The sequence below is a fragment of the Mesocricetus auratus genome, unplaced genomic scaffold (assembly GCF_017639785.1).
Source record: "Mesocricetus auratus isolate SY011 unplaced genomic scaffold, BCM_Maur_2.0 Super-Scaffold_100006, whole genome shotgun sequence".
Taxonomy (NCBI): Eukaryota; Metazoa; Chordata; class Mammalia; order Rodentia; family Cricetidae; genus Mesocricetus; species Mesocricetus auratus.
In genome coordinates, this window is record NW_024429190.1 from 18,520,910 (window position 1) to 18,547,508 (window position 26,599).

Genomic DNA, 26,599 nt, shown 5'->3' on the forward strand with positions numbered 1-26,599 from the left:
ATTCATGATATGTAAAGAACTCTAAAATATCTATTAGAATACAAATGAAGGGCTAGAGAGATGGTTCAGCAGTTAAGAGCATTTGTTACTCTTCCAGTAGACCCAGATTCAAAACTCAGCATCCCTATGGCAGCTCACAACCATCTGTAACTCCAGTTCCGAGGGATCTGATGCCCTCTTCTGGCCTCAGAAGACACTACATGTAGTGTTTCATAAGCATACATGGAGACAAAACATCCATACACATAAAAATAAGACAAATATAATTAAAAATGATCAAGAGACCTGAACAGACCCTAAACTATATGCACATGTTCAATTAGGCAATCATAGACTCAATATCATTAGTCAAAGAGAAATGTAAATAAAACCACAATGAGATCTGTCTAGACACCCTGATACCCACTCCATCATCATCACTGCCATTGCATTTGGGGCACAACCTGGGTGGGTCTAATGTGCTGGGGTCCTGGTGCTCTGCTATCCAAGGAAGTTCATTTCCCCAGTACATTAATAGCCATACATTGATGCTAATATGGGCCCACATAACCTCAGCATGTTAGCCTATGTCATTACAGGAAAAGCTAGGGCTCGACTCTCACAGACCTGAGCTGCTGGCTTGTGATTTTTAAACAGCTTCTTCACTTGCAGGATGGAAAGGATGACACTGACCTCTAGGGGCTGATGTGAGGGGCAAATAAGAACACAGAGCAGTGTCCTGTACTAGAATGGAGCTCATACAGTCCCCACTTGGATAAAGACACTTCAAAGACCAACTCAGCAGATCTACTTCTAGAAAACTCCATCGCACAGCACATCTACTTCTAGAAAATTCCATCGCACAGCTTTCCTACAGGCACTAGGATATATGTACTCAAATGTCCGTGGTAACACTGTTCATAATAACGCCAAATAAGAAACATGTCAGATGCTCATGGCAGAACAGATTAACAAATTACAAAGTGAGCTCCAGGATGGCCAAGGATACAAAGAAAAGAGAAATCCTGTCTTGCAAAACTAAAAAAAAAACAATAAAAAGAAATGGCTAAACCCCAAGGATACTTAACTAAATGGTAGCTTGGAGAATGGGTAACCTAGTGGCTGAGAAACTCAGAACACAGGAGCTTCCTGATGCTTCACTCTGCTTTCCACAGTTTGTCCTCAACCCAAGGCTGCATCCTCTCCCAACCACAGGATGCTACTCACAGCAAGTCTGTCCATGTGTTTTCCTTCTCGAGTGTAGCCAGAGAAAGCGATGCTGGCCTCTGGTTGGTGACTCTCTACTAGAAAGAGCAAACTAGCACCTTCCTTCCCAACCTTCAAAAGGAGCCAACCCATTGATCTTAGACTTTGGGACTCCGGAGCTGTGAGGCCACAGAATTCTATTGTTCAAGTCCATGGTACTTGTAATAGCAGCCTTAGCAAAACCACGCTGTCTCCATGGATTCACCACTCCCCTCTTTAACCAGTCTAAACCACCACCTGCTCCACCAGGGCTGCCACGGTACTGACCCTTGGGTCTTCACCAAATGGCCATGAACAACTTCTCTGAAGGAATACATCTCTGTCGCCGCCTAGATGTCACATAGACATTAACCACTTAGTCATACGAAGTCTCTGTGTACAGTAATCTTCCTTTTGAGGACAGGACTCGCCTTTATCACAGGCTACTTAGCACTTTGGAGCCTGAGAATGTCACACACCCTTTTCCAGTATCCCCCCCCCCTCCCAATGTCTAGGGAGTGAACATGTGGATAAGACTCAGCCAATCCCAAGCCTAAACTTCAAATGCCATACAAATGGAATGTGGCAACTTCCCAAAGCAGCTGTGGGTTGGGTGGTGACCTGTGCTGGGGAGGGCTTAGGACCAGTTCTGAGTGTGGACTTGGGGCATGTTCCTGGTTGTAGAACTTTGAGCCTGGCTAACTCACTGTTCTTTCAACAACTTTTTAGCATCAGTCATCCAAAACTATTTGTGTAGCTTAAACTATGGAAGCCACCAGATGATGCATTGTCTCATTTTCTACATCAGATGAATCCGGTGGCAGATCCCTTCATGTGCAAATGAGACTCTAAGTGGCAGAAGCTGTGGAAAGCTGTGAGGCTCGTGTGGGGGAGGGGAGTGCGCTGCAACTGTTGCCTCCAGGGCCCAAATGAGCTACTCCTGTGTATACACTGTTGAACAAACCATAGTGGGGCAAAAGTAAAACAGCCGCATCCGCTAGCACATGTGGATTTAAAAGGAAATACCAGGGGCTGGAGAGATGGCTCAGTGAGTAAGAGTTCTTGCTGCTCTTCCAGAAGAACAGAGTTCAGTTTCAAGTCACCTGCAAGTCTAGCTCCAGACAAACCAACATCTTCTACTGACCTCCAACATACACATGTGAGCATATACTCATACACACATACACATGTGAGCATATACTCATACCCACATACACATGTGAGCATATACTCATACACACATACACATGTGAGCATATACTCACACACACATACACGTGTGAGCATATACTCATACACACATACACATGTGAGCATATACTCATACACACATACACATGTGAGCATATACTCATACACACACACATGTGAGCATATACTCATACACACACATGTGAGCATATACTCATACACACACATGTGAGCATATACTCATACACACACATGTGAGCATATACTCATACACACACACATGTGAGCATATACTCATACACACATACACATGTGAGCATATACTCATACACACACACACATGTGAGCATATACTCATACACACACACATGTGAGCATATACTCATACACACACATGTGAGCATATACTCATACACACACATGTGAGCATATACTCATACACACATACACGTGTGAGCATATACTCACACACACATACACGTGTGAGCATATACTCATACACACACATGTGAGCATATACTCATACACACACGTGAGCATATACTCATACACACATACACATAAATAAAAATGATTTTTACAATAACTGAATAAAAATTTTAAACCAACATCAGTAAAGCCTTGGTAAGGGCTAAACTCTGTCGGATCCTGGAAGTACAGTGTGAACACCCAAAGGGCACACGGTGTACAGGAGCAGGGGTGAGGGCATCTGAGTCACAGGGATGGAAGAGCTCCAGAAGTGAGGCTCACAGGAACTCCCAGGACCACAGCAATTACAAACAGAGGCTGGGCCTCTCCTTGTGGAGAAGATTGCAAAAGTAATGGGTGCAGAAATTCTCAGGCACCGTTCCTGCCCCTGTTCCTGCCCCTAGATAGGCAGGACCTCAAAACGTAGAGGAGGCTGCTTTTGCTTCTGACCCTGGCCCCTATTGCAAGCCTATACTGATTCCGGTGGTTAAACTCACTCATAAGGAGTGGAGTCTGCCCTGGAGATCCTGCCTCTTAGTACCTCGCTGGCAACAATGCTCAGTGTCCAGGAATTACTGGATAGAACTAACAGGAGTGGACTTGGAGAAAACAGTCCCTCACCCTCCGAGTTGCCCTTCACCTGGAGAGTAAGTGACCAGTAACTGTTATGTGCTGCTTTGGGAGCCTGCAGAGATTTCTTGCTTTCATTTAGGAAAATCAAAAGCAGAAGCCTCACAGGTCCCCTGAAAACCCTCCAAAGTGCTGCCTGCCGTAACCACTGTGTCTTCCTGCTGGGAAGCCAGCGATGGCCCAGGAGACAGTCTGTGGTCACTGGATCCAAGTGATGAAACTGCTTCTAAATCATCACACAAACATCCATTGAATTTGAGATTCCTGGACTGCTATCTGCCAGTGTAGCCTGCAGTGTGTGACAGCAGGCAGCTGTGTACATGCTTGTGTTTTAAACTGGGCTTCGTTTTGTGTCAGATAGCCACAAGAAATTACCATAATAAAAAACTGGGAAATGGGCACCCTGTTCATGAAACCACAAACTTTTCTGAGAATGGACACCTAACATCATCACCTCGCCCACGGCCCTATTGAGGGCAGCATTTTCAGTTCTCTTTCCGAGCAGAAGAGGAATTGGGTTCAGAACAATAAAACGCTCGCCCAGGCACAGCATCGGCATGTGCTGTCATCAGGATTGAAGCCCGGGCAGCAGCCTCAGACACAAATCTTAATCAACACTTTATTTCAACTCTTTTAAAAATTATTTTTTATTTATTTTTGAAATTTTAATTCATTTATACAATGTCTTTTGCTCAGATCCATCCGCCTCTACCTCCCTCCAACTCCCTCTGGTGCCCCCCACCCCGTTACCCTCCCAGTCTTATGCCTTTCTTTTCCAAGTCTTCTTAAAAATTTAGTTTTAAAGATTTTTAAAATGTGTATGAGTGGTTTTGCCTGCACGTGTGTCTGTGTACCGTGCGTGTGCAGTGCCCACGGAGGAAGTAGAGGAACTGGAGTGACAGATGGTTGTGAGCTGCCATGTGGGTGCTGGAAATCTAACTTGAGTCCTCAGCAGGGATAACAAGTGCTCTCAACTGTTGAGTCATCTCTCCAGCCACTCCGACTATTTTCTTTGAAAATGTGCATGCAGGTGCATGTGTAAATAAAAGCTAAGTTCAGTCTTGGGGGTTTTGTTTGAGACGTGATTTCTCACGAGGGCCTAAAATTTGCTGACTCTCTTAGGCTGGCTGTGAACACCAGGGAAGCTCTTGTCTCCTCTAGTATTATAAATTACAAGCAGGCACCACCAATGCACGGGCATTTCACATAGACACTAGGGACTAAACTCAGGCCCACATACTATGGCAAGTACTTTTGCCACCTGAGTCATCTCCTCAGGCCTGATATCAACTCTTTTCTTTAAATTAACTTTCTTATTTTTATTTGTATGTGCATTGGTGTTTTGCCTGCATGTATGTCTATGTGAGGATGTTGTATTCCCTGGAACTGTAGTTACAGACAGTTGTGAGCCACCATGTGGGTGCTGGGAATTGAACTTGGGTCCTCTGGAAGAGTAGTTAGTGCTCCTAACCACTAGGCCATCTCTTTTGCCCCGATTTCAATTCTTATGTAGAAAACACAGAAATGATTCTATCAGCTGACTGGTCCCCGAGCAGGAGGCACTTGTGTCCACATTATCTATTCTGAGAAAGTTCACTTCATGAGCAAAACAGTTTGGAAGAACCAAAGAGCCTGCTAGACCTTGCCAAGTTGGTGTTTGCTATCTTCTGCTGCCTCTCAAAGCCACGTGACTCTTATCGTTTGTGCCTGGGTGAGGCTGAAGGAGCACTTCCTTCCCAACGAGTATGAGCTGAAGTGACTTGGTGGGCATCTGCATTCACACCAGCCATCGTGCCCACCACCTTTCCCTGTCAGCTGGTCATCCCCAAGAAAGCGCCAGGGGGCTCAAAGGCCACGGAGAACGGAGGGGCCACAGGCTTTGTGGAGCAGAATCCCATGATCACCTGCCTTTGATAGTGACATGAGCTTTGAAGACTGTCCATGGAGCTGAGCTGCCACTGTGGCGCTGAGCTCATTTTACAGCAGCTGAGTTTCCAAAGCACAAACTGCCTGATTCCGAAGCTCACGGCATGACCACTTACAGGGATGTGAGGCTTCAAACAAGCAAGATTTAGGCCACGGCGTGAGGGTGAACAGGAGTGGACATAGGGAACTTTTCCTAGCCCCTCCTTCTAATGCTTTGGGGAAAGCTGTCAGCTTCCATTAAAGAAAACATTGCGCAACCCAAGATGTTCTTCAGGCCACTGTATAGTGAGATTTTTAGGTCAACTCTGGCTGCCCTCACTTTTTCACTGACCCTACATCTAAGAAACCTACTCCTACGTCTCTTTCTTTGTCTCTACCCATCTTTTCCCTTAGCTTGGGACCCAGATCTCATCTGCCTTCCAAGGACAAGCTCCTGTCTTTCTATCTCAAGAGTTGTGAAGACGAGTCTACCACAATAACATGAGCACAAAATGCTGTGCCTATAGAATCCAGTCACATGACCTAGATCAGGGAAGTCAAAAGTGCAGCTAGGCTGGGTCCAAGCTGGACAGCTATGGAGAGAGAGAACAAAGAACTCAAGGAGCAGAAGCTGGAGATCATGGGTTGACATAGAGGAGCTGCACATGCCCAATGGGGCTGAACGGTGGCCCAGCTCAGGAGAAAGGCTGTAGGGCAAGGCAGGGGCTGGCTGGGACTGGCTTTACTCATACGCTGTAAGTGTGCACTTGGTTCTGCAGCTCCCAGGGGGTTTGCGTGTGGGTGAGCTGCTCTGGTTTGTTGCTCGTGTGGTCACTGTAGTTATAGTTTAGAGAGGATGAAGCTGGCGTGGTGAGGAAGTTTCTGCATTTGGTACTAGATGGAGAGCTGACAGGACTTTAGAATGAACCCCATAAGGAGTGTTAACTAGAGTTTAGACTGCAAAGTTTAGACTGCATAAGAGGCAGCATGGGTAAAGGAAAAGAGACCAAACACAGATCTGACCACCTTGACTCCAAGACTTGTTTGCACCTTTGAGTCCTTTTGTGACCTTTGGGGTGGCCTGACGAAGCTCAAGTTCCACATCTCTGGGCAGTGTTCTTGGGGCCAGGGACATCTGTTTTGTCCCATTTGCATCTTTGCCACTTACCTGCTGGGTGACTGAACGAGTTATTTAACCTCTCTCAGCCTTAGGTCCTGCAACTGCTGTCATTGTCCCCTCCAAGGATTTACTGTTAGGACTTACAGGAAGAAAATAAAAAGCCCAGTACTGGGTGTTTAGAGCCCACAATAGAATCTAGGCAGAGGAGTGGTTGGTGGTGCAGGAATCAATATCACATTTCTGTGTCTTTAAAATAAGGGAGGTCTAGACACATTTGTTTCCTAGGTCCAAGAATCTATAAATAATTCACCATTACCTCCCAGCCTAAAAACCCAAGGTCCATGAGTCGACAAAAAATTGAACCATGCAATTCCCTTCCTCCAGAGGATGGCAGGAAATGTCGGGCAATGGAAGGCAAATAACCTTGTAGCCTGGTTTGTGATATTAACACTGCTAGATTCATCAAGGCCCTGGCAAGCATTCATCTAAACCAACTCTCAGAGGTGGCCTAAATATACACAGAAATAGAATACTTTGTGGGGGGTCCAGGGGACTCATGTGTTGCTGAAGAGAGTCAGCTGTACCTGAGGGGCTTGTGAAGAGCCAGCACAGCTAACACCAGCAGGAGGAAATGGATATGGATGCCCTTACCAAGGAGCCTTGATATATGTGCCACACAATCCCAGTGGGGCCGCCTCATGTAACCTGGTTCCCCACACCAAAGCAGCACACAGTAGGTACTCACTGTATCTCAATGGCATCCCCTGTAAGCAGACTACTGTTTCTAATCTGGGTCAGCTTCCTACTTCTCTGATGGTAGTAGCCACTGCCCCCCTACTGCTGAACAAGGGCTCCCTTGAGCCACGATGACACTATGGTTTTACCCCACTGGGGCAACAAATGCATTTTTCCCAGGGGAGCTTAATGACAAGAAAGCTCTAAATCAAAAATAAAGGCCTTCCAGCTCTAACAAGCTGAGATTGCAGGGGTGGAGCAAGGCAGGGGAGTCCCACTTCCTAAAACACTTAAAAGGGTCCCTTCTGCCAGTCAGCAACCCTACCAGTTCTGATCAAAACCAAACCACACCCAGCGGAGACTCAATGCTCCCGATTTAAACAACATAGCAGCATCTTCTAGACAAATTAGAAGTGACAGTTCAGATTTAGAGATGTGCAGAGCAGTGTGAAAAAACTCCATGACGGAGACTTCTCAGTGCATAGAAGGATGCTCGCTATACAAACAAGACGCTGGAGGAGGTGGAGGCAGGGTGAACCGCAAGAAGTAGCTGAAAAGCAGGTTTACATGAAGCCTTCCTAGGGCCTCTGGGAGGAGCCCAGGCTTTGGCTTCAGGGGTGATTGAGCAGGTTGCCTTGGGTAGCTGCTTGCTGTCCCCTTCATTAGCACCATGGAGTTATTACCCTAGCACAGTCTTTAGACAAACGAGAGACGTGGTCTGACTCGTGGAGGAGATTCACGCCAGGAGTTCTGTTGTTAAATCTCTGACTCTTTTCCTGAGTCTGTTGCTTGTACAACTGCCAAACAAGACCAAGTGAAAGCAAGAAAGAGGCTGGAAAGTGGAGTGGGGGGTGGGGGGTGGAGTGGGGGTGGGGAAGTGGGGGGGTGGAGATCTTGGGCTCAGAGATGCCCATTCTATCAGCCTGCCAGCTGTTTCTGGCACAGTGAGCCCTTGTCTCACCAAGACAAACATCCACAGCTAATTGAGCTTGCACTCTTGTTTGTCTACACTGCAGTCCTTGGAGGCTCTTCTTGGGGACCTACTCCAGAGGTCATTCTGCCCAGTTCTGCTGCTATTCTTGGCTCAGTGTAGGACAAGAGGGGCAGGGATGTTGACATTACCACTCTACCGGCAACAGCCCCACCTGCCCCCAATGATGGGAACTCATTCTAGCTCCCAGAGAGCTGCCTGTGAAACCAGACAGCTTACTACAGGTGCAATGTCTCCATCCAGCCCTCCCTGGCCTCTTGAGTGCAGGCATAGGGAGACCACATGGCCAAGGCACATTTCCCTCTGGAGATCTAGTCATCACAGAGTCTTCCAGCAGTGCTAAAAAGCCCAGTGCCCTGAGGAACTACATTCTCCTCCTTACCAACAGAAATTAAACAGTATAAACCTGAGGCCATTTACCATGTGCCAGATCAGCATCTCTAGCCTGTCTGCATGAACTCTTGAGAGTCTAGGCCATGTTCAAAGATGTCTGATTAGCATGTAAATTAGGCTCGGATCCTGCAGTCTTCTGCAAGGGCATCCAAGTGCTTTTGGCAGACATGTAGATAAGTCGGTGGATAGCTGATAGACAGAAAGACAGATGATGATAGAGTTGGTTACTGGAAACAAACATGCAAAGGCTGTGGCAATCCCCAACAATCTGACAATAGAGTGGAATTCTGGGAAAGAAACACCACAGAAAGGCTTCAGTCCAAGATGGGCTGTGGTGCTGCACACCTTTAATCCCAGTGCTTGGGAGGCAGAGGCAGGAGGATCTCTGAGTTCGAGGCCAGCCTGGGCTACAAAACAAGTTCCAAGACAATCAAAGCTACACAGAGAAACCTGTCTTGAAAAAACAAAAACAACACCAACAAACAAAAAAAGGCTTCAGTTTTTGTTGGACCATGTGCTAACTGTTCAGCCACCTTGTCTTCTGCCAGAAACTAAGATACCAGGAGTTCACTGCTACCTCCATACTCTCTTAGAACCCCAGACACAGGGATTAGCCAATGATTTCTAGCCCACTACTTGTTTCGGTAAATAAAGTTTTATTGATGCACAGTTTTACTTATTTATTTACATGTTGTCTCTGGCTGCTTTCTCATCATAAAGGCAAAGTCGAAGAATTGCAAAAAAAAAAACCATATAGCCTTGTTAAGTCAAATATGTGGTCTGGACCTTTACAAAAAAAAATGTGTGTTGACCCCTGTAGCAGGTCATCATAAGAGAACAGAAAGATGGGTCACTAGATAATAAGACCTGGGTCTGAGTGTCATCTGTGAACACAATAGAGGCAGTGCCTGAATTCTTACACAGGGCAGACACACACTGTTAATAGTAATTTGATTGGGAAAGAGAAGCCCAGGAAACTTGTCTCAGAACTATCAAAAATAACTTAAAAAATAAAGCCAAAGAGAGTCCTTTAGAACCTTCGTATTTGTCTTTTTAGCTATTCAGAGCACATTTATGGCAAATGCTCACTTTGTGTTGGGTCTTGTTCTAAATGGTAACACAGCAGAAGCAGTAATATCAGAGAGTCACGAAGCCTACATTTTAAATAGGAAGAGAGACAAGAGGTAAAGACACACCATCTTGGGTGGTGTCAAATACGGAAAGTACTACAAGGGGGAGTAATTTGAGTGATGGACTAGAGAGACTTAGGGAGGAGTCCTTCCACATGGTCAGGTCAGGGAAGGTGTCAATGAGGAAGACAGAATTAAGAAAAGGCAGGATAATCAATGAGAAGGCACAAGCTATCTGAAAAGTGTTCCTGCCAAAGGGAAGAGAAAGTGCAAAGGCCCGGTGGTTCCAGCATGTGTGGCGTCTGAGGGGCAGCACCGAGGGTCAAATGGATGGAAGAGATCAGGAGAATGCACCTTGTATTGAGAACAACATTAACTAGGGGCCAGACTCCACAGCAGTCACAGAGGTCAATGTGGTTTTCTAATGTGATGCTCGGGTTGTGGATTTTGATGCACCCGAATTCATCAAATATCCCTTTGGTGTTTGAGTGGAGGAGAAACTGTTAGGATCTGGGTAGAAATGGGGAGGCGAGTTGGACGGCACCATGAGCCAGGCTACAGGCAGAACTGGAGGAGAAGGAGTTGGCAGCCATCATAGTCATCAATCCCCACCTCATCAGAGCCTTTTCTGCCTCATCAGGTTCAGTGGTTAAAGACAGTGACAATTCCACCAAGTCTAATGCATGTAGACAGCTCTCCTGGGCCTGTGGGGTCCTCTGGGGGTAGAGCCTCAACTGGCTTTTACATGCTGTGCTCTTCTCACATCTACTGACTTGACCCTCTGTGGATACATGAAGCCACAAGGGTGCTCTCACTCTGGGACAGGGCAGTCAGATTCTGGGAATCTCTGAAAGCAGACTGAATGGGTTCCCTTAGGGTGATGGCATCGAAGGGGAACTTAGGACAGTAGTTAATCCAGGAAACTAGACATACTGGATACTGGTCTCCACTGGCCACTGTCACATGAAGTTTCCTGAGACTCCTGGCAGAATGGTCATGAAGATGGAGTGTGACTGTGAGCACTGGCTAGAACAGCCACAGCCCAAGTGGAGGAGTGTGTGTGTGTGTGTGTGTGTGTGTGTGTGTGTGTGTGTGTGTGTGTGATTGTATTCCAGGCTTCTAAATATCATGAACCAAGAAGCTTCCTGGAGAAATTTGGGGGGCTCCTCTGGCTAGGAATGAAGTCAGTGTTGGTGTCTCTGTTGGATCACATTTTTACATGCATCACTCCTTTCTGCAGGAAACTCGAGGGAAGGAAGAGCAAGGACAGGATGAATATGATGGTGAGTCGGAGGCTGCAGTCCTCAAAGTTTGCCCCAGAGAATAACCACTCTTGTGTTTTAGACACACTCACTGTCTCCGTGTTCACCATGTCCCTCAGTTGGCCATGCCAAGTGTCCCTATGCTTTAAGAACCTGGCACTGGTGGCCAGTGACAGAGGTTCTAAAGGTCATGGGTTGGATTCAGACAGACCTGGGTCTGTATCTCAGCACTCCCTTCTCCTAGCTGACCTTGGGCAAGTTGCTGTTTTATTGTGATGGGACGAAGGTAACATCAATGAACTGAAATCTGTCCCTCCACCACCATATTCCTATGTTGAAGTCTTAACTCCCCTAGATGAACTTTCCAGATGAAATAAGAGTCCAAATTCCCAGCCTTTTTTTTTTCAGAGACAAATCCAGATTAGGTCAGATTCTCATCTTGAAATGAGGAAGTCAAAGACGAAGGCATCTGCCGATATCTGGAGGAGCCACCTGACACCATTTTTCCCAGCAGCCTTTGGCATCAGAACCCATTTTTAGATGAGCTTATCTAGTACACCTAATGTCAGCATTAACACAATTTTTACAACCCAGATCTGTCCTGGCACAGATGGTGCCTGCAATCCTGTGGCACCTGTACCCGCTTGGAGAGCCACCAGGCGTGGCTCCTCTTATTTAACACAGGAGAATGTTGTCACTCAAACAAAACAAAGCCTGAAGAGCTACAGGAGCCACCAGACTTCTATCTGCCTCAGGCTGTCCCAACATGCCCAGTGCTCTTGGAACTCTTCCCCAGCCTTTCTCCAGGTTTCTCGGAATCTGTGGCCTCTGTGGCCTGCCCTCCACCTGTAAGCCTGGGCTCAGCATCAGCCTCTGCCCCTCCCCTTGCCGCTTCTGTCTTGCCAGGAACTAGCAGCAGAAAACATGGCCTCTGGAAGACCTTCGGCGGCTACCAGCAGAGCTCCTGGAATTGATCTCAGACAAACAGGAGCCAGGGGTGAGTCATAACAGGTGGCTCTGAGTGTGGTTGAAAGTTAAATTTAAAAGGGCAAATCAAAACATAGTCTGTGTGCTCCAGGCTCCTTAACTCCCTGTACTGGTATTAGAGCCCGCAAGCCCTTTGGACCTCTGCCAGCCCTCTCTGTGCCCGAGTGCCCTAGTAGGTATCTCAGCGACAAGGAACTGACCCCACCCCCCAGCACACCATCTTCCACTGTCACCCTGCTTTTACTGGTCACCCTTCACATTCAGCTTTGCACTCAACCACTGTTCCCTGCATTGCAGGTGGCCTTATGCTGGGCTTGTGACCTGAAGTTCCCTGTGTGGGCGTAGCGCCCCCTGGCGGGCGGATGACACGAGCACTCACCGGCGTGGGCGCGTTCACCACGGAAAGGTTGTACCCATAGAGGAAGGAAGATCCGAAGGCTCCCACGAGAGCGGCCACGACGAGCGACCAGGACCAGTTCTAGGAAGGGAGAAGAAAGAGTCAGAATGGGGTGCCTCCTTAATAGGAAGGCGGTTCAGGGGGAATTCAGGCGAGAAAAACTCAGGTTGGGGAAGGTGGGGGGAGGGCGGTGCGGCAGGCCGAGTTCCTGCCCTAAGGTCCCGCCTGGTGGCTGTCTTCCTGCAAGGCTGCTTGAGAGCCTCCTCCCCATCCCCACCCTTCTGCTGGATGTGGCCTTGTCTGACCCAGGAGGAGCAAAAAGCAAAGCTAAGTTCTTAGCAGAGGCTGGCAGTCCTTGAGCACTACTTGTTCTGAGAGCTTTCTACCTTATCTTTCTTCCCCTGAATATCTAGACTAGTCAGTCCGGTTCCATCCAGTGTCACAGAGGAGGGGGAAAGGGGCATAGAGCTGTCCCTGGTGCTGCCTGGGGAGGAGCCTGGAGCCTGAGCTGGGTCTCATTGCAGGACAAGGCTCCCTACCAGCACAGCTGACTCTTCACTTGGGTCTGAGACAGGTGATGGCCTCACAGATTCACACCCATGTACATGTGCGTGTACACACACGAACAGTTCCAGAGCAAAGCATCAGCCTGCAGATGGCCCAGGCCACCTAAGATGCGGACCTGCAGGTGTAGAGACGCCGGGGCTTCTGCTAAGAATGTGGCATCTGCATCCAGGGGCACCTGTCCCAGACGCATCCAAGAGGACCACAATCAAGAACTGGCCAAACTCACTACTACCCGGGGACTGGAGCACTGCCACAGGCCTGTGGCCTGGTGGAGGAGACCGGGGGCGTGTGTTTTGTTGCAATTTGGAGATGTGAGGTCCACACCACACCACACACACACAACTGCGTGTGCCAAGGGTGTACCAAGATAATATCCAGTTTAGAGGCCGAGATCAGGTACACATATAGTTTGGAAGGCGACACTGGCCCCTAACAGGAATTCCGTGCTCTACCTACCCTTAGTCTCTTCTTACTAGGTTCCAGCACCGCATGGTTGTGGGCATCTGAGCAGAGGCAGGGGCTTTCTGGGGTTCAACTTGTCCATCTATAAAATGGGCTTTTTTTTAAATAGCAGTAGTGCTGCTGAGAAACCACTGAGCTGCTGGACAGCCAGTTCCCGAAGAGAAACGAAAACTCTTTTACTTCCTAGCTTTACTTCCTCCAGCCCAGCCTCTGCCAAGATAGACAAGCTTTGACTCTCCTCCCTGTCCACTCAAAGTCCTCTAAGAGGCTCCCTCATTGCCTGAGACCCACTGCCAAAGCCCCTCCCTCTGGGGAGCCTCCAGAAAGCCACCCACTCGCCTCGCCTTGTCTTCCATGTTTCTCTCTTTGATTCAACCCTGGATCTTAATGCTTCGGTTTTCATGGTGCTGTAAGCTTATACAACCCTGGATCCTAACACTGCGGTTTTCATGGTGCTGTAAGCTTATTCAATCCTGGATCCTAACACTGCAGTTTTCATGGTGCTGTAAGCTTTGACCGGTTGCATGGCCACTCCTTGGCTCTGTTCCCTCATCTTTATGATAAGGGTGATAATAGAATTCACACCATCAGGGATTTGCACAAGAAGCAGAGCGCCGGCGCTGGGGCTGGCACGTGTCCCAGGTCGGGCTCCAGGGGGTGGGGCATGTCCTGAGGGCTGGGCCTCTGCTGCTGGCTTGTCTCCTGTGAGTCTGTGCCAAGCCTGTTGCTGAGGCAGCCCTGAGTAGATTCTGGTAGAATGGTGGAAGACGGGATGGGGGCTGTCACTCCAGGGATGGGTATAAAATGGGCCTAGGGCAGTGCTGTGCTGTAGGAGGAGCTTACGTTCTGTCCCGCTCTGAGCTCAGAGACCATGTCCTCTGAACTGCCCAGCACCAGCTACACTACGCATTTTTTTTCTAGGCCCTGGGCCTCGATCTGTCTCTCAACCCTGAACTCCTTAAGAGTGGACTGGTCCGTCAGATCTGGAAGGATCCTTCCAGGCAGGGGAGGATGGCAAGTGGAAGCCGTCTCCTGCCTCGGCCTTGCTTCTGAGGGTTCTCTGCTTTTCTGTGGCCTGTTGGTTCACTGCTGCTGTGTGGCCTGCTGGTGTTGTATCGTGCCCCCCCCCACACACCCTTCCCACTGATCTCAGAAAAAGATGGTCAGCCCTGAGCAAGCATGAGGTGGCTGTCCACCAGAACTTCATTCTCGGTGTACTGGCAGACAGGATGCTGGAGTGGAATCACAGGAGGGAGTCAACAGGAGGGGGTACAGAATTCAAACTCACACATTCCTGCTCCTGGTGTTATGCTACACAGCTGCCAGTCAGAAGCTAAGCTCTGTTCCACCCAGGCCTGGACTCCCCACAGCAAAGAAGTCATTCTGTGTTTACCTTTTTCCTCCTTAGCCGGTGGCTCTCAGACAGCTCCCCAGGGCAGCTGGTGTCATGTATCAGAGAAGCTAAGGCGAGCTTCCTGGCATTCATGGTTTTTTAAAATTCCTGGCTCCAGGACCCTGGACTTGCGGGGGCATCTCCACAGTGAGGAGGCAGAGTCCACAGGAACGAGGGCAGAGCAGGAAGTGCAGCTGTGTGATCATGCCTGAACAGGAAGCGAGCAACATTGCTCCCCTTCCCCTAAGCAACTGGAGAGTCTTAAAAGGACATCTGCTCTCCTCAGTCACACCCAATTCCTGGAGGGGTTTCTTTGGCAACTTTTTTTTTTTTCACAGTTCTCTTTAGCAAGATCAGAACTCTGGATGCGGCAACTGACCCAAAGCCAGAGAAAGTTCCTAAGAATTAAGGCTAAAGGTCATTGGCTTCACTTTGGACGCTGGGTGAGTTCCAGTGCTGACTCCTCTGCTAACTGTGTGCTCACAGGCAAGTCCTGACACTTTTCTGAGCCTCAATTCTGCCAGGGCAAATGGAATATTGATCTTTCTCTAAATGTCTTGCAGAGTCATTCTGCTGCTCAAATAGCAAACAGGGAGCCCCAGCAGTCTGCAGGAATGTCTGTGGGCCTCTCTGCAGACTCCAATAAAAGCTCAATAAAAGCATAAAGAGACAATGACATCACGCACATCGGGATAGCATGAGAGTGAATTCATTCTGTGGCCAGTTTGTCCCAATGTCAGTCAGAGAAGTGTCTTCAGTGACCCATGGTCAGGACAGGCTGTATCCGTGCTCTGAGAGTCTGAGAAGGGACAGAGGCAGGCTTGGTCAATGCAGGATGCCTAGGAGGTGAGGGGCGGGGTTCAAGTCCCCACACAAGACTCTGAGAAGCTAACAAGCTGTATTTAGTGGGAAGGACACATGGAGATAAGGAATGTGAAGAGAACTGTGCTAGGGACCTGATTGTCACATGTACCAGAAAGCACAGCAAGGAGGCAGTGCTGTCCAGGGTGAGCAGGAACCACTCTGAGCAAGAAAAACCAGCTTTAGTCCTCAGGGATTCACAGACCACAGGTAATCACCCAGTGTGGCATTCCTCAACCAGGGACACCTCCTGCAGGCACAGAGAGCTGATGCAGGTGACTTGTGGAATATTAGTCTAAGATGAGTTACATTTGTTTATGCTGTAGAATAGTTGTTTAATGAGGCAAAGAGGGGTTTATTCTCTTATGCTGCATTTGCTTAACTCTGTGAAGCTGTGTCACTTTGCCTGATTGGTCTAATAAAGAGCTGAATGGTCAATAGCTGGGCAGGAGACAGGGATAGGTGGGGCTGCCAGGCAGAGAGAATAAACACGGGGAGAGATCTAGGCTGGAGAGAAGAAGGGGGGAGGCTCCAGAAAAGGAGGAGAGGAGGACACTGGGGGCCAGCCACCCAGCCATACCACCAACCGTACAGTGAATGAGAATGGAAGACATAAAAATAAAGAAAGGTTAAAAAGTCTGGTGGCAAAACATAGAAGAAGAGAACCAGGTTACTTTAAGTTAGAAAAGCTGGCTAGAAACGAGAGAAGCTAAGGCCAGGCATTCATAAGTAAGAATAAGTCTCTGGGTATTCATTTGGGAGCTAGGTGGCAGGCCCCCAAAGAGCAAACACACAATTAAATGAACAACTACAGGTGACAGGCAAAAGGACTACGTGCTGGGACCTAAGGCACAGGAGGGGAGCAGAGAATCAGGGACTACCACACCCCTACAACGAAGGACTTAACCATGGTCTCATTTCTGCCTCGCCCACCACCCAGCTTTCCTCAGTGGACCCTTTTCTCACTCCTACAACAGACCTCATCAGCTATTACAAGCCTGCTGAAATTTCATCAGGTGACCCCTACCCCACTTAGGCTTCCCACAGAGGCAGCAAGCTCAAGGGCACCGGGACCCAGGTGGTCACATGCAAGTACAGCAGGGCACGATATCAAGGAGGGTGCCAGGGCCCTGTGTCACTCTGAGAACCGTCTTGGGGAAACTAATTGCTTTCTACCCCACTCTCATCTTGTTTATCGCTGGGGACAGGGTGCCTAGAGGTCAGATGTCCCTCTTCTAATGGGCTAATCCAAATTGAACCCTAGAGGGTTGCCAGGGTGCTCCCCCCCCTCTCTCTCTCTCTCACACACACACACACACACACACACACACGTGCGCGCATGCTTGTGCGTGCGGTCGCGTGAGAAAATTGACAGTTATTCTGGTAACAACAGAAAAGAACCATAGAGGAGAAAATAGAGATAGGGCTCAAATCCCTCCGAATCGCCACCTATTGTGAGAAAACACACGGACATCCCTGACTTGCTAGTGTCTCCACTTCTATTCTTTGCCAAGAACACCAGTTTGACCAAGGGAAGTGAACAGGGGACTGGATGTCCATGTAAAGGTCCCAGCGGGTTGCTCTGGCTGCAAGCTCTTCGATGCGGTTTGGAGAGGTCCAAGCAGTGCTAAGCAAGGGAGTCTTCCCAGCTGCTAAGTGTTAGGTTTGAGCCAATTGGACTTGGTGTTCGCACCATTTTACAGATACTAGCAGGCACCCTATGGTGGGATGGGGGAGAGGTCTGTGCTAGGCTCCCTGAGGCCTCCAGACTTCAGGTTTTGAGAAACCCCAGAGGTGAGGTCACTCTGTCTCCTGCAGCAGATCTCTTAGTTGATTCTGGGCTTTTTGTTGCTACAAAGAAACAAACAGCGTGTCTAAATTTGTAAGGCAACCTCCTCCCTAAGTATCCAAACTCCAGGAAAATGGCAGGCCCCGAAAAACTTAGACACCTCAGACATCTAAGGGTGAAGGCCTTCCCTGATCTGCTGAAGGCAACTGAGGTGCTTTTTCTGTACAGCAACACCCTCATTTCCCCAGAGTGGGAGAAGATCCTTCCCCTCCCTAAATGCTCAAAAGCGACCTCCCATATCTTCTCCAGTGCCCTGATATTTCCTCTCTTCCTTTCCTCTTCTTCTGGACCCCTGCCACATCCTCTCTGGCATTAAATAAATCCTGCTGCCTAAAGCAATGATATTTTTTGTCCGTGTCCTCTATCCTAATGGAGACCTTCTGCTGTGGACACAGCAGACACAGGTGGGGCAGGGATGGGTTTCAATGCATGCATATTGAAATTGCATGCATGTGCTTGCTTGCATGCTTGTGTGCCTGCATGTGTGTCCAAGCGTACACGTGTGTGTGTGTGTGTGTGTGTGTGTGTGTGTCTGTCTGTCTGTCTGTCTGTCTGTCTGTGTGTCTGTCTGGACATACACATAGGGTCAAGGCCAAAGATAGATGTCAGATGTCTTCCTCTTACTTTCTACCTTAGTTTTTGAGACAGGATCTCTCACTGAATCCCTTGAAGCTGATGGCTAGTGGGTTCCAGGAATCCACCAGTGTCCACCCCTTGCCTCAACACTAGAGTTACAGTGCACTCACCACCACTTCTGGCCTTTACTTGGGTTCTATGTAGTACTTTACCAACTGACCCATCTCCCCGGATCCTCATGTATCTTTAAATTTAAGAACAATGACCAAAACGGAGTCATCATTAAGGTTCCCTCCTTGACCTTTGGAATGGGGAACCTCACAGAAAGTCAAGACAGCCACCAGCATAACAGAACTCTGATGACCATCACCCCGCAGAGCCCATCCCAGACATATATATAGTCCACAGTGTCCCTCACTGCCATCTGTCCTCTTGGTATCCTGCTCTGTGCTGTTGTCAGCCCAGCCCGCCTCCCCTGGAGGGGGAGCACTAATGATCAGGCAAGATTGCCATGTTCTGGCTCCTGGGAATGCACAGGCAAGAGGAAACCAGAAGACAGGACTGACCACCTTCCTCTGCTCCTGCTGGTTTTCTTTGTTTTCTGCTGGGTCATTCTCGCTGAGCTTCATGGTTTGTTTTTCAGACCATGGGCTTCCTGTTGTTCCTAAGAGCAAAAGAAAGGGTGCCATTTAACCTGCTGCCAAAGATGTGTAAGATGTTACTCCAGCTACTCAAGAGACAAAGGCAGGAGGTCACAAGCCCAGGGCCCTACTGTTCTGCACAGTGAGTCAAGGCCAGTCGGGTAACTCAGTGGGAACTTGTCTCAAGATAAAAAGTGTTTAAAGACTTGAAGATGTAGTGCTCAGTGGAAGAACAATTGCTTAGCAAGCATGAGGTCCTGGGGTCAGCCCATAGTACCCCACAAAAACACAGGAAGTCACAGGAGGTTGCTGAACCGTGCTCTCAGGCAAGGACCCCAAGATGAGGCATAACAGTGTCCTCCCTTGACCCCAGATCCCCAGAAGACCCAGTCACCTCCTAGAACAACTTAGTTATGGAAACATGAGCTGGAGCTGTGTTTCCTGTACCTGCCTCCTAGCGTAAGGAATGCAGGCTGTTCCTCCCAGGAGCCTCACTCTGAAGGTCATGCTCACTAAGGCACATATTGGAAACACCAGACTGCCTGTCCCCAAAGGGGAAAATGAAGCCAGTGGATGTTGAGACAAAGTATCAGTCTCGCCTGTCAAGTTGGGAACAGTCACCAAAACAGTAACCCAAATCACTGGGGGACAGCAGTGGGCAGCCCTGCCAGTCTTCTAGAGTTTTGAAGTGTTTTAACGTCAGGAAGATGTGTATGCTTTAGCTAAACTTGCCGTGGCATTTGTAAAAATTTATCCTACGATAAAAAAAATGAGCACAAAGATTTTAGTCCAAGATATTCATTGCAACATTTTCTAAGCTGCAAAATGGTATTTTGCAATAGTAACTGTGTACTGTGGTGCAGTGTATTGACCTTTATTGGCCTCATTTTCATTGCCAGTTAAAGACACAGGGGAAACCTCCGACAAAGCAGACAGAATCAACCCATGAAGAAAAGCTTTTATTAGGGACAAGAAAACACACACACACACACACACACACACAAAGGGAGACAGAGAGAGAGACAGAGACAGAGAGAAAGACAGAGACAGAGAGAGAGAGAGAGAGAGAGAGAGAGAGAGAGAGAGAGAGAGAGAGAAAGAGAGAGAGGCATGTACTCACCCAAACACAGCACTCAGAAAGACCCTCTGCAAATCAGAGTAGGGAAACTTACAAAGTCCCAAATTCAGTCTTTAAAGGTCTTTGAGGGGGGTCTCCCTCCCATAATTCATGGTTGGTCAGCTGAACAAACACAGGGAGGCTGATAGGCCCAAACTTTGAAGTAAACATGTCCTGAGCCTGCCTTAAAATCATTAGACCAATCCACAGGTAGGAATCCCTGCTGGCCAGAGAAAAAGCCCAAAAGTCCACTAGGACTTCAGGTTTTTGTTTCTGGTCAGGAGTATACAGAAGAAACAAGTATACCATTTTTTTAATCTACCTGAGACTCCCTTTTCTATCTGTCTGTCCACTGGGGATCTGCCTAAGTCTTAAGTCTTGCAGCAGGAAAGTTTATGTATATCATGGTTCATCCGTAGTGGCAAGTGAGTGTGCACATACGGGCGGGTGAGTGTGCACATACGGGCGGGTGAGTGTGCACATACGGGCGGGTGTGTGTGTGTGTGTGTATTGTGTGTGTGTGTTGTGTGTTCTCTGTGTGCATTATGTATTGTGTGTGCTGTATGCATTGCCTGTGCATGTGTGTGTGTGCCCCAAGGCTAGAGGTGTCATCCTCAATCTATATCCACCCTAGTTTCTACGACAAGATCTCTCACTGAATCTGAAGCTCACAGATTTGACTAGTCTGGCTGGCCAGCAACCTCCAGTAACTGCCTCCTCTGTGCTCAGGTTACAGATGTTACTGCAATGCCCAGCTTTTTGCCTGGGTGCCGGGGATCCAAACTCAGGTCTTCGTGATTGCACATCAGACACTCTACCGACTGAGCATCTCCCTAGCTCATGGAAAGTTTTATCTTCCTTTAAAAATGTTATCTAGGGATGGAGCAATGTCTCAGTGGCTAAGAGTATGTACTGCTCTGGCACCAAGTTCAGTTTCCAACATTCCCAGGAGGCAGCTCACAACTGCCTATACCTACAGCTCTAAGATACCCAATGCCCCCTTCTGACTTCAGACATCTACACTCACAGATACACACTCAACACGGACACACCAGTCCACACAATTTAAAATAAAATCAATCTTCTTTAAGAGATTGTAGGTTAATAACATGTGATGACAGGAAAAAATACTCAGAATAAATTTCTATGTGACAAGTGGAGGAGGATGTATAAGTGAATATGTATCATTTGACATTAAACACGGATGATTAATACTTTATATGTTAAACACTGCTTGTGATTAAACTAAGTCTGTGTGTTCTTACTCAAATCCAAATGCAGGATCTGTGTGTTGAGTATTTACTCAACAAACACAAAGTCCCAGTATCCTATGGTGGTGGCAGGGGTGAGGAATAGGAGTGAGGGGCGGGATCCAGTCCTGAGAAGGCAGCCTTCCCTCTCCCTGACAGAGCTGGCATCTGGGAGAACTGATGGTTTCAGGAGAACACTCAGACTGCTCACAGGTGCATGGGACATGAGGGGCTGACCAGACGCAGGGTGGTGACAGTGGAGATGACAGGGCTGCAGGGATTAGTGGGTCAGTGGAAATGGGGCTGCAGAGATGAGCATGGACAGTGGAGATAGGTTTGGAGGATGAGCAAGGACAGGTATGTTCTCATTCATGAAAAATGGGTCAGAAACAGCAAAACCTAAGTTGCAGTCATCCATAGCTGAGATACTATGGAAATTTTGATCTTTTTGTTTTGTTTTCCCATTTTTTTGCACTTTAAAAAATGCTAGTCAAATGACACATTTAATTGCCTTAATTTTTTTTACAAAGTTCTGAAGTTTTGAGTAGCTAAGCCAAGTCACAACCTGCATGTTCCACTTCCTAAGATAAAAAGTACCACCCTGAAAGCTGTGGGGTCCTCTCTGGATGCTATAACCTGGGCTGGATTTAGGCCCAGGAGTCAACACAGCTGCCTTAGCCAGGTGTCAGTGGGACACTGGAGGGCCTGCACTAATGGTAGACATGGTATCACATTACATCCTTGGGCCTATTTTCCCTGGAACATTTGCAAGCCTCTCTGCAGCTGCCTAGGCTACCTTTGTCTAGAGGAAAGGAGGAAATTCTCTATGTCTCACTAATCCTTCCATCACCTGCTGCATCCTCCTGGAAACCTGATCTGTGTCTGCCTGGTACCCTAGAGTAAAATCCAGCCATCCCAGGAGAAGCCAGGACACACGCAGCCCTCTCTCTCTCTCTCTCTCTCTCTCTCTCTCTCTCTCTCTCTCTCTCTCTCTCTCTCTCTCTCTCTCTCTCATCCCTCTCCTCTCTCTCTCTCTCTCTCTATATATATATATATGTGTGTGTGTGTGTGTGTGTGTAATATGTGTCTGTCTATATCTATGTATGCATATCCGTCTGTCTATCTCTGAATTTACCTGCACATAGAGTGGGTATGTCAATCTCTGTCTGTCTGTCTATCCGTCTATCTATTTGTCTCTATGTATGTGGATGTCTCCTCATCAGTGATGCTCTCCAATGTGTGGTGGTCCATTTTCTGTATCAGCATGCCTAGTCTGCAGTGTTGCTGGTTGGATATCTGCAGAACAATTCAGATGTTGCTGGAAACATGTTTTTTCACTTTAATCAGCTTTTGCAATCATCTGGCTTAAGTGAAGCAGATGGCCCTCTGTGATGTAGGTGGCCTTCCCAGGTCACTTCACTACCTTAAGAGAAAAGAAGAAGGGGATCCACCTCAGACTATGACACAGGAGTTCTGCCAAGTTCCCAGTCTCGGGACATGACTACATCAATCAGCATTGCTAAGGTGAATCTGTAGCCTGCTGTGTGGATTTCGGGCTTGCCAGTCCCCAAAGGAATGCACCAGACAGAACAGGGATGAGAGGGTGGTGGTGATACTGTCCTACCAGTTCTGTCTCTGGTTCTCCCTGGGCTGGAAATGAAAAGTAGTCTTCAAGGCCACTGACAACATACAAAGAGTAAAGCAGTCAACCAAAGGGAAGGCAGGACCTGGTGTGGAGATGTGTCATGAATTCAGTCTGGAGAGCAGCCTGTGTGCATCCCTGCCAGGGTGTTGAGGGTCCAACAGTGGAGAAGGAAGATAATTGGCTTTCATCATCAGTGAGTTCACATTATCCAGCATGGGCTTACATTTGGAAACAGATTAGAGAAAGTGTGGCCTCAGCAGTGGTTAGAGTGTGGCCTATGCACTCACCACTAGGGTCCTCGAGAAGTCGAGCTCAGAGTAAGCAGGCAGCAGTCAAGAGCAGGGAGGACAGATGTGGAGCAGAGAAGTCCATGTGACAGGATTAGGACAAGGGGCTGTGGGACAGGGATGGTGGACAGAAACTGTTTCAGAACAGTTAGGCTCCTGTGCTGAGAGGGACCAGATAAGCACTAGGACAGATGAGGGATATGCGCACTCTTTCTAGGAAAGATGCTATAAATGGCCGGGCTCTTGGTCCTCTCTCAGGCACGCCTGCCTTTGGCCCATGGGCTGCGTGTACCCTAGGATAGCTGTGAGTGTAGCCAAACACAAAACTGTAAACATACCGAAAACAGGAGGTTTTCTTTGCAATGTTTTTGTTCAATCATGTCATTCTTGAGCACTAACTCTGTAGATGACAACATGATGCTGCATTGTTAAAGTGTGGACACCTGTGTGAAAGGGCCATGAGTGACAAATTGGGCTTCTTTCTCATTCACAGACAACTGGAATTGTGTCCTATTTCCTGGTTAGCAAAGAACAGCAAGAAAGCAGCTAAGTCAACAACATCTACTGCCCATGGAGAGTGTTCCAGTAAGGGCTCCAGATTAGAAGTCTCACCCTTCCTCAGCCCCAGCAGTATGTCCCATCATCAGCATGTCTTGTGCAAGGCCACATTTGAGAGCTTATACCTCAGGCAGCATGGACTCTGGGACCAGTGTTTCCCATAACTTACAAAGCTATATGGCTAGCAAAAAATTACTTGACTTCTCTGTACCTCCATTTCAAATGGAAAGGATGACAAGGCCAAGCTCATTGGACTGCTGGGAGGATGTATTGGACTCCTCATGGATTGTGCTTAGTCCACAGCAAAGGTCCAGGAGCTAGATTGATAGGGTAACACCCATCCGGGGCACAGCAAACAGCCCCTACAGACAGACATGGTGTTCCTTACTTATGTAGACCTTGTGGAATAGCTGATATCTTAGAGCCAGGTAAGGTGACTCACCATCTAAGTCCACTTGGTATTGAACCAAAGATCTCTGCACTTCCTCAGAACAACTATATAAGGCTTAAATAGAATAAGAAACAAACAAAACCCACAAGATAAACACAAGATCAATTTGGGGGCAATACTAAAGTGTCAGCTCCCTACCTTCAGCCTGCAGTGACCAAACTGTCATTCACGACGAAGCTATGGCAGTGTCCACCCAAGAGAACAGGTCAGTTCCCATATGAGAATGCTCCTGTACTCAGTGAGGAATGCTCCAGTCTCTTGAATGTCAGCAGCCACTGTGGCAGCCCATGTTCTTCTATATCGGGTCTCCTCGAAATCCAGCAGCTACAGGGTTAATAGGCAATGGCGTAAAACACCAAGACTATGCTCTGGAAACGCGATTGACCCCTACTTAGGCCATTCCCTTGGTTAAATATTTAGAAAATCACCTCCATCTATGATTCTACTTCTACTGCTATAAAATCCCTCAGCTGATGCAGGGTTGGGAAGAAGGCAACTCTGACTCAAAGACACACTGTCACCCACACAGCTTGTCCCAGAGGCTGGCTCTGAGCCCAGAAGCTGAAGTAAGACCTCATTCAGAACCCGCATTGGTTTCGAGAGCAAAGGTAAGTAAAGGTGCTTCCAGCATCAGCGGGCCGCAGAGACCGGCAGAAAGGGATATGGACTTTTCTCCCTCCTGGCGAGGAAAACTAGAGGTCACCCTTTCTAGAAGTGTATGTCACTGCCTTGTATGCGTGTCTCTGCTGAGGTGAGCAGAGACAAGTGTTGGCTCCAATATGCTACTGGCTGGCAGCTCAAACAGAAAAATGTCACTATAGGGGCCAGTGAGAGGGCTAAGTGGATAAAGGAGCTTGCCACCAAGCCTGATTGTGGAAGGGAGGAACAAAATGCCAACTTGTGCAAGTTTTCCTTTGACCTCTGTGAACATGTGTACACACACACACACACACACAGTAAAAAAAAAAAGTAAAGAAACAACAACAAAAGGAAGGAAGCAAGGAAGAAAGAAAGAAGGAAGGAGGGAAAGAAAGAAAGGAAGGAAGGAAGGAAGGAAGGAAGGAAGAAAGAAAGAAAGAAAGAAAGAAAGAAAGAAAGAAAGAAAGAAAGAAAGAAAGAAAGAAAGGAAACCCTTGACACACACACATTGTCCTTGAACTCTCCTACTGGCTAACAGCTTTTGGCTCCGGCTTTATTCCTGATGTTCAATATTTCCTTGAGTTTAGTTCCTGCTTTTAGCAAGAAGCTAAAGTGAATTCTAAAACAAGGATCTGGAAATGAATGTGGAATAAAGGAGACTTTGAGGAAGAGAGGGAAAGAACAGGAAAGAAGGGGCATGCAGATTCGGAGGAGAGAATTAAAGACAATTAAGAGGAGGAGGAGAGAAGCAGGAGGGAGGGAGGGACACGGGAATAAGTACAGCCCTACAAACTATGTTATTCCTATAGATAGCTTGAGAGATACCACATTAAGTATTTTATATGTGTATTCTCACTTAATCTTCACAAAACCCTGAAAAGCTGCTTCTCAAGTTTCTCTCTTGCCAAATCCCTGCCTTAGTTGCTCTGATAGTTCTTATCATTGGCAAAATCCTCCCAAAGCTGCCCGAAGTCAGGACGGTAACTCACCTGTGCCCTGAGCCTCCTTGCCCACTCTAGTCTAAAGAGCAAACGGACTATGCCTCAGAAATAGATCAGCACCCAATATGATCAGATAGGAACCTGGGAATTGTGAAATAAAGCAGCATTAATGATTAAGCTGCATCCAGCTGTTGGTGTAAACATCTCAGATGCCCATCCTGATGAGCAATGAATGATTAACGCCTGAAGATTGATGATGGGAACTGGGTGACTGAAGAAATGCTCATGTGTGTGGCACCATATGCTCCAACAGGAATTCATGGCAGAGAAGTCCAGATGAAGCCATTCCCATGAGCCAGTGACTTTGGCATCCCCTCCTGTGTGCCTTATCTGATCCCCTTAACTGGACGATGCTACCATGGGACAATTAAATCCCCTGTCCTGAAGCAAAAATCAACTGGAATGCCATATGAAGAGTCACAACACATAGCAAATGATATGTACGTGTCAATCCTGTAGTCCAGGTGGGCAGTGATGGGCAAATTCTTTGTTTGGACACTTAGCTCAGCTGTACTACCTGGGCAATACTACTACATCTGTGGTTATTGTAATTTTCTGAACACTTGTTGCCATGACTCCCTAGCTGAAAAGTGACCCATACAGGCTAATTTTTTCTCTCTTTGGCACCAGGACTGGTGGAGAGATATGGAAGAGGAGGGTATCTGGAGAGATGCTGAGCACCCTGGGTAATTCTTTCTTATTTTGAATTTTGTTTTTGTATCTTCGTTCATTCTCAAACGTTTGTGGATCACCACTGTCCTAGCACTGTTTGCTTTCTGTTGCTGTGACAAACACCATAACCAAAAGCAACTTCGGAGAGGAAAGTGTTTTTTTGATGTCCAGATCACCATCCATTCATGGAGGGAAGT

At 47.7% G+C, this 26,599-nt stretch overlaps 1 protein-coding gene across 4 annotated transcripts in view; it reads right to left on the reverse strand.

Annotated features, from left to right (window-relative positions):
• Nucleotides 1-26,599, reverse strand: part of Slc2a9 (solute carrier family 2 member 9) — a 129,053-nt gene that overhangs the window by 95,696 nt on the left and 6,758 nt on the right. The window contains exons 2-3 of one of the 4 annotated variants that reach the window (XM_013112513.3): nucleotides 18,708-18,805; nucleotides 12,416-12,514 (exon numbers count right to left, since the gene is read on the reverse strand). In XM_013112513.3, coding sequence (XP_012967967.1) covers nucleotides 12,416-12,514; nucleotides 18,708-18,770 — 162 coding nt within the window. In that variant the 5' untranslated portion in view covers nucleotides 18,771-18,805. Of the gene's footprint in view, nucleotides 1-12,415; nucleotides 12,515-14,855; nucleotides 15,126-18,707; nucleotides 18,806-26,599 lie in introns of those variants that run through there. The other 3 variants (XM_040747019.1, XM_021226436.2, XM_040747018.1) reach the window with 3 other exon arrangements.